General features: G+C 31.7%; 1 protein-coding gene across 1 annotated transcript; it reads right to left on the reverse strand.

The window, feature by feature from the left end:
- Nucleotides 1-1,066: 1,066 nt before the first annotated feature.
- On the reverse strand, nucleotides 1,067-5,391 carry LOC127138304 (putative MO25-like protein At5g47540). Its single transcript, XM_051064720.1, has 11 exons — nucleotides 4,951-5,391; nucleotides 4,707-4,868; nucleotides 4,509-4,627; nucleotides 4,201-4,275; nucleotides 3,799-3,892; nucleotides 3,666-3,725; nucleotides 2,837-2,905; nucleotides 2,544-2,642; nucleotides 1,760-1,804; nucleotides 1,546-1,648; nucleotides 1,067-1,457 (listed from the first exon to the last, which is right to left on the reverse strand). Exons 2-11 carry the CDS (start codon nucleotides 4,866-4,868, stop codon nucleotides 1,387-1,389), a joined length of 897 nt encoding a protein of 298 aa, XP_050920677.1. The 5' UTR covers nucleotides 4,951-5,391; the 3' UTR covers nucleotides 1,067-1,386.
- Between the last annotated feature and the right edge of the window lie 2,938 nt (nucleotides 5,392-8,329).

Genomic DNA, 8,329 nt, shown 5'->3' on the forward strand with positions numbered 1-8,329 from the left:
TCTGGCGCATATTTTTTTAAAGGTGGTTATTTAAAAAAAATGTTATTTTAGAATTAATTTTGAAAATAATAGTTATTTTAAAAAAAATCACTAATTTATCTACTACTTTTTGGGCTCATATTATATCAGATGTTGTTTTCATAGTTAAAAGGCTTCCATTAAGCTTTTGAAATATAAAACTCCCTTCTCCATTCTTTAAAATATCTTACCCGACTATTCTACTAAAGTGTTTAGTTGTTTAGTTTATGCTTCCTTTTCTGAAAGAAATAGAATCAACTTAGATCTTTCATCTAGGAAATGCATAAATCTAGCAAGTAAACATGGTATTAAAGATCACGGTTTACTTGATTTACATGATAGAAACCTTTTTATATCTAGAGGCACCCATTTATTTAAAAACATATTCTCTTACACCAACACATCACTTCTTCCCAACAAATTTAGCACAACAATAACCTACACTCAATGACTACTCCCTAGAATATCTTCTCACTAGCATACCTCATAACTATAAACTTGTTCCAACACTAACCAACCCATTCCACGCTTTCTCCAGCAACATACTTGCTCTATCTTCTTCATGACTTTGGTATATCTCATCAAACACTATATCACATGTTGTTTTCATCACTATCAAGCTCCCCTTAAGCTTCTGAAATTTAAAACTCCTTTCTCCATTCTTTAGTCTACTATGAAAGTGTTTAGCTGTTTGGTTTATACTTCCTGTTCTAAAAGAAATAGAACTAAATTAGACATAGTGTTAAAGGTTACATTTTATTTGATTTACATAATATAAACCTTTTTATATCTCAAAGTTGCAGAAGGTGTTGCTGTCTTTTTTTTTCTAGAATCTATTCTAGTTTACTTTGACCTCTCGCCCTGTTTTTTTAAAGGCTTTGACAAGGCAAGCCTAAACAATGTTTGTTTGCCACTCCTAAACTTTATCACATTGTGAAATGAATTTCTTATTATGTGATAAAAAAACAAATACATAAACACGAGATGAACAGAACATGTTAAAGCAGATAATTTAAACTTTAAACTGCAGTTCAGAATACATCATACATAAGCAACTAAAACTTAACCCTACAATTTGTAGATGGTCAAATTTTCAATAAAATTTATAAACTCTTGAGTTGCTAAAGTCAAGCTTTCTAGACACCAAGAAAGCCATATACTTCTATTACATGTATCTCATTTTTGCAATTTATTTATTTACCAAATTTACAGAACCAAATAAAATTATGGAACAGAAACATAGAAATGTGCGCGAAATATTAATCTCGACTTAATGAAGACTAAAAGAACGGTAACAATAGACAATCAATGAAATGGCCTGATGCACAACTTGCTTCTTGACATAATATGGAGTTCAAGGATTTGTCCCTATTCCCTAGGTTCAAGATCAGCAATTTCCTTTATGACTTGAGCTTTGTCAGCTTCAAATTGTTCATCCTCTGGAAATCACAATAAATATGCAAATGTGGGAACATGATACCATTAAAATAATTGCAAACTCTTGACAAATAGCATCAGATCCTTTACCTTTATCGATTTTCAAGTCGCCCAACAGCCTCAGAAGCTTGTTTCTGTTGGTAACAAGTATGCCGATGATATCTGGTGGTTTCTTTTGGTTAGCAGCAAATAGCTGTTACAACAAGAGCACATCAATACAGAGAAGCATAAGTTGTGAGGCAAAAGGTTAAGAACAACAGCTTCAACGTGAATGATATGTTATGTAATTAAGTAATTACAATACCTTGAAAACATGAAATGCTTCAATCTGTATGCTCTTGCTTGACTCCTGCAGAAAGATATCAGCAATAATCTATTAATATCCTGTGTAAACATATATAATTAACTACCGAACTTTCTATTCAATATTAAAATGCGTGCTCTCATCAGTAGAGCCGTCTAAAGTTTTTGATGGCCCTGAGTAGATTAGCAACAGTTCAATCATTATAAAACAATCAGATGCCCTATTTAACCACAGTTAACAGTCACAAATATTTTGAGGTCTTATTTTATTTATCTACGATTTTACTGTGACAAATTTTGAGTCATGTGTGGTAGCTCGCCTGACACGCCCTCAAAGACCGCTCTAATCATCAGATCAAAGACGGGGCTCTACTCATCGGAAACCCAATATTGACCATAAGGTTACCTATTTAATAATTGTTGAGAATAATAACTTCGCGTAAGAACCTCTGAACAGGGTGCTATAGGTGAGTATGTGGTGTGTCTCTCAAAAAAGTGTGTTGCTCATGAAAAGAAAGTCCCTAAAGTAAAAATACTCCCTCATGTTGACCCTCCGAATTGACCCCAACCGTAATCAGTATGCCATGACAGACGGGCCAGAACAGTAAGAACCTCTGAACAGGGTGCTAAGTATTTAAATGAAACAAATACATTTTGTAATGCTTATAACAAATTCAAACTTCTATACTATCAAAACAAAAGAGACAAGGGAAGGGGACAAGGCAGAAAAGAAGACAAGTTGTAACTCTTGAAGCACATATGAAGTTATACAGGAAGAACCATACTCTCATAAGATTCATTAAAATCCTTAAGTTGTCTCTGGAGCTGACATATCTTGTCATTACAGCAGCATTTGAGCGATCAAGTAACATATCTCCCAACAACTGTAAAAGAGAGAGAAAAACATAACTACATATCAATTTAACACGAAATAAAAAATACCATTAAACGAGCAAAAATTTATTACAACAATTTCAAGAGGATAATTCTTTCTCTGAATCCTAGACATCTCCATTCTTGCCTAATTCAATATTCTTACAGTCAAGATAAATGCAAAAAAAAAAAACTCACAACATACCTTCACAGCTTGACGCCTTGTAATATAATTGGAAGATTCCAATAGTTTGGAGTTATATTCATCAAAAAACTGAAGTAACAATAAAAACAAATGAGTTGTGGCTAGTAAATAGCATGGAATGAGATAAACCAAATAGAAAATATTTGCAAGTAACAAAATTGTTAGGTTAATAGGTTTCTGAGAAAGTGCAAGAAAATAGTAAGAGGAAAAAATCTACAAGGACATGAAGAGAGTTGAGTTTTTTAGTTGATTGGAAGGAAAGAAAAATGAAAGGAAAGAATGATGAAACTTTTCTCCTTCTCTTGATTGATTGGTACAAAGTGCAAGAAAAAAGTATGCATGTGAAATGACGTAAAAATATTAATATTAAAATATGTAAATACTAAATAATTAATATGGTTAACTGTTAAAGAAATAAGGTTATTGTGGTAATGATAACAGCTACAATATGCAGCCTTTTCTAATGCTTTCCATCCAAAAGGGAAGGAAACACTTTAACGCGTAGGCCCTTCATAGTATTCCATTCCCTCTGTTGTATGTTGCAAACCAAACATGTTGAATGGATCTCAATAATTGTGTTTTCATTTGTAACATTTCTCTTCCTCTCTTTCGTAACATTACAATCAGATATTAAAAGTGCCGTCACCAGCACAAAGTTACTAACTATTAGTCTATTATTATAAGAACCTTCTCCAATCAAACATACCATGATACCACCCATGCTAGGAAGACGTGGGATAGGACAAAAAGTGGCATGTCAAAAAGAAGCATAAAACTAAAAAGGCAAATATTTTTTTAATTAAATTTAGTGTGCATGGGGAGAACCTACCCATTCATAATTATTGGAAAGGAATTCAGCTACAGTAGATTTATGTCTCGTCATTAGTTCCTGCAATAAAACGGCATGATAAAACAACAAACTTTGTGGGCAAAATGTGCACGACGCCAAAACTAATAACTACCTTAAAAGTTGCTGCGGCATCTGCGGCTATGTCGAAGTTTGGGATCTGAATGTAGTCAAAAAACTTCTTCATATGAGGTGACTCTAGAACATATCTGATATATGAAATCAAGATTTATCGCATAAGTCACAGAAGTTGTGCTTGAAAGAAATAAAATACCAATGACAATTTTTATTTTTCATCTAACTACTGTCAAGTTTTTGTATGAGCTTCTTACAAATCACCTTTCTCATTGTCATTTATGAAAATATAGCAATTATTTATGACGTACGAAACATGAAACTAATCAAACATGAATTAAAACCTCGACCAAAATGATTGTATCTCTGCCGGAAAACGACAATCACAAGTTCGAAGTCACAGAAACGACAAAAATGAAATGATTTGCTTATTTTTCCTTACTTTGCAACAATCTGATGACGTATGCACTCCCTTAACATTGCACCATAGTGCAAAGCCATCTCTGGGTTTTCATAGCTGAAAAAAATAAAAGTCAACAGCATACTAGAATCAATTTCAGAATAAAGAAACACGACTAGTATCCACAAAATATACACATAAAATTCAACTAATATTCGAAACTTAGATTTAGATTTCAACCCTTTTGGCCAAATCAGTAAATTCATCAACACACTATAAGTCAAACATCAAGAAACCAAAATGTTAGCACATTATTTGGCAAAAAAAATCACCATTCTACGGATATTTACCTAGATATCAAAATATCCATAAGATCCATATTTCTTTCCAAGTAATCAGAAGCAATCAGCTTGGATTGAACCTGCTGCCTCTGTAAGTTTGCAACAACTTGAGTAGCATCTTTCCTAGCCTGCACAAGCACAAAGTCTCAATACCAATAACAAAAAGTCTCATATCATACATGGTGTTAACAACAAATTGACAACTACCTCCAAGTTCAATTTGGGAAGACACTCAACCAGAAGTCGAAAAGTATTATCGTTAAAGAACTCCTGCGTCAATTGCGAACAAGCTTCCGGCACTGGTTCAGCTTCACTATTTCCATACAGAATTGTTTTCATCTCTCTTAAATTTTTAAACAACTCGATCATCTAGTGATAACAGAACCAAAAAACATTAACAGAAATTGAAATTGAAAATAAAAAAGAGGAACGGAGTAATTGAAATGAAAACCTTGTCGTTATCGCGCTTGTTAACGGAAGCATTCTGGAGAAGACGGAGAAGATCCCGAGTGCTCCGGACAATGTCGGCAGGAGTGCGGAGCTTAGGCTTGAAGAGGCTCTTGGATTCCGTCGGAGGTGGAGGTTCGGAATAAACCACCACCTCCGATGAAGAGGCTCTTGCAAGCCCCTTCGATTTCGACAAGCACACACCTATTTTTGCTAATTCTGAATCATCTATTTGATTGATTGCGTTAGGGTTTTTCTCTATTCCGATCGAGAATCGATTAATCTTCTCTTCTCTTCTCTTCTCTTCCAACTGTTTTTTTGTTTGTGTTGTTGTGCTCCTCTTTCAACTACGCTAATCGCTACAACTAATAACTTAATTTACAGTACATTTCAGTTTACTTGGCTTTTCCCTCTTTGTCCTCAACACGCGTCCGTTTTCGTTACTAACCACTTCCTTGCCGATTTCTCTACAAACAAAAACAATATTAAATATTTTTAATTCTTTTATATGAAAATTTCTTTTTTATTACTTAATTTAATGTTTCGTTTTAATTTATTAAATAAAAAATATTACAAAATAATCTTTTAAAAATTATTTTATTATCTGAAATAATTTGTATTGTTAATTTTTTTAAAAGATGTTAATAAATGGTATTTTTCGTTTGTCTTCTTAAACATTTTAATTTAATCTGATTCTTTTTTTAATTGTTTATCTAAATTATGAAATTTTAACAAAAGGAAAAGAAAAGAAAGCCACACTTTGTATTTCTTTATTCACTTTTAAACCCTAAAATCAACTAGAGAAAACGAGTGATGCGAAGTAGAGCAAACGATGAGACGCAGGTGAATACCGTTGTATATTGAATGAGTGTTAACCAATCATTGTGCATTTCTAGGCGATTCCTTAAGATACAATTATTATTGTTAACGATTGTTCCTCGTCGATTTTTTTTCTTTTCATTAGCAGCTAAACCCCCTCAAAATTGAGTATTTATAATAATAATCTATATTTTTTATTTTTGCACCCCTTGAGTTTTAAGCATTGCACCATTAAAAATACTCTAAATAGACTGATTTATTCTCCCTAATAATTAAATACAATGTACAACATTCTCTCTCATGATTTAATGTCTAGTCAAATCACATAGATGACACTCTATTCTCTCTTGATAACAAAATATGTAAATAAACAAATTTTACTTGAAAATTATTTGATTGGGGTTCGAATCTAGGTTGAAGTGAAAAACCCAACAATTTGAAAGTGACCAGAAACACAAGAAAGTGGGGGGTTTGAATTGGGTTTCTAAAAAAGATTTTTTCAAAACCAATTCAATCAAGCAAAAACACGAACAAGAAAAATAACAAAGTTATTTTTATACTGGTTCATTATTAAGGAAGTTACCTGTAGTCCACTATACCAAGGTGAATTCGTCTTCTCAAAACCTGATTACAGACACCACAAAGACAAATCTTCCTTATCTTCTTGAGTCTATCTAACTAAAACATAGTCACTCAAGGAAATCACTCAAACATATTTGAGATTTACAAGTTATGCTTACAAAGAATCAGGGCCCTCCATGTGCAAGTGCAGCATGTGTTGTAACATAGGCCCCCAAATTTTTATTTTTTTTATTTTTTCATAAATATTAATAAAAATAAATAAAATATTATTAAAAAAACTCAATAATTGAAAGAAATATTATGATAAAAACTCAATACATACAAAAATCAAGATCGATTAAAACTCAAAATAATTATAGTTAAATTTATTTTTAATTAATACATAATTGTATTTTTGATATATATTTTTAATTATTATAATTATATTTTTTTAAAATTTGCCCCATTTTTGAAATTAGAACGGGGTCTCCGATATGATTGGGTCGGCCTTACAAAGAATGCTTCTAAGAAAACAGATTAACACAAATTAATACAATTAATATTTCTCACACATTAACAAGCAAAAACTCTTGTGTGTTTACAAAACTATATATAGAAATAATATGATTTCAGCAAGAGCGTGTGTAATAGCGTTATCAAAGCATTACCAACTTCTTTCAATCTTCAAGTCTCCTTTATATAGGCATATAAAAGAATCGTTGGAGGATATAATTGGAATACTGAATTGCAGTTGTCTCTTTCATAACGGTTTGTATATGGGAGGCAAATAGTACAATAGTACTGTCTTTAGCCCACAAAATCAGGATAGTGGAGGAAAAGATGATCTTGTATTGTGTACTATTTTCCTTATGTGAAACCTTTTGATCTTATCTTCTAATCTTCAAAGGCTTCTGATGAAATGATGTTGAAGCACGGTTAGAAGGATCAAGAGACAATTTGACAGAATCTTCAGAGTCTTAGCATAGTTCCTGAGAACCTGGTCTTCAAATCTTGTTCTTCAAAATCTTCAGAACTTGAGCGCAGCATCTTAAAGACAAAGAAACTTTCATAGACTCTTCAATCAGATTCACAGTCAGAAGCTTTAATACAAACGTTCATCAGAATCGTTGTTTAAGAGCTTTATGGAACTTGATAGCATCTTGTAAAACACTTGAATCTCCTCAGAATTAGAGTGTGTTGATTCCAGAATTTGATGACGTCACACGTCATTGCTTCAGAGTTAGAACCTATTAGCAAAAGCTACACATTAAATAAAAACTATTAGTGTACAAAATTATTCTCTAAGAAACAATGTATTGTTATCATCAAAACTAAATGCAAAATACAAAACCAAATCGTATTCTAACACATTTTGGCATTAAACTAAAGAGCCACATAACATACAATACTTTCCTTCATAGTTATTTATATATCTAGAAACTATAATGCATATTTAATATAATTTTTTTGTAGTTATATAAATTTATTTATTTATTATAAATAAAAATAACTAAGTTATAAAATTTAATTCTCTCATAAAACATTTATAATAAAAAAAACTATAGAAAACACACACACACACACACATATATATATATATATATATATATATATATATATATATATATATATATATATATATATATATATATATATATATATTATTAAAAATAATTTGCACCCCCTTAATCAAGGGTTTTGGCTCCGCCACTACTTTTTAGCATCTTATCAAGATTCTTCCAAGGTTCCGGAGCAAATCAAGGTTTATGACTATTTCTGGATGTGACATTTTGGTGAATAATATGTCAAAGGCATTCAACTATGTATTTGTAACCGCAAGACCCAAGCCTATTGTCATTATGCTTGAAGAAATAAGAGTGTATCTTATGCATGGATGAGAGTCAAATAGGCAGAAGATTGTCAAATATGAAGGTACAATTCTACTAAATATCCAAAAGAGGATGACAAAGGAGTAAAAAAAACAAATCATTGGATTGTGACGT

This window comes from Lathyrus oleraceus, chromosome 4 (assembly GCF_024323335.1).
Source record: "Lathyrus oleraceus cultivar Zhongwan6 chromosome 4, CAAS_Psat_ZW6_1.0, whole genome shotgun sequence".
Taxonomy (NCBI): Eukaryota; Viridiplantae; Streptophyta; class Magnoliopsida; order Fabales; family Fabaceae; genus Lathyrus; species Lathyrus oleraceus.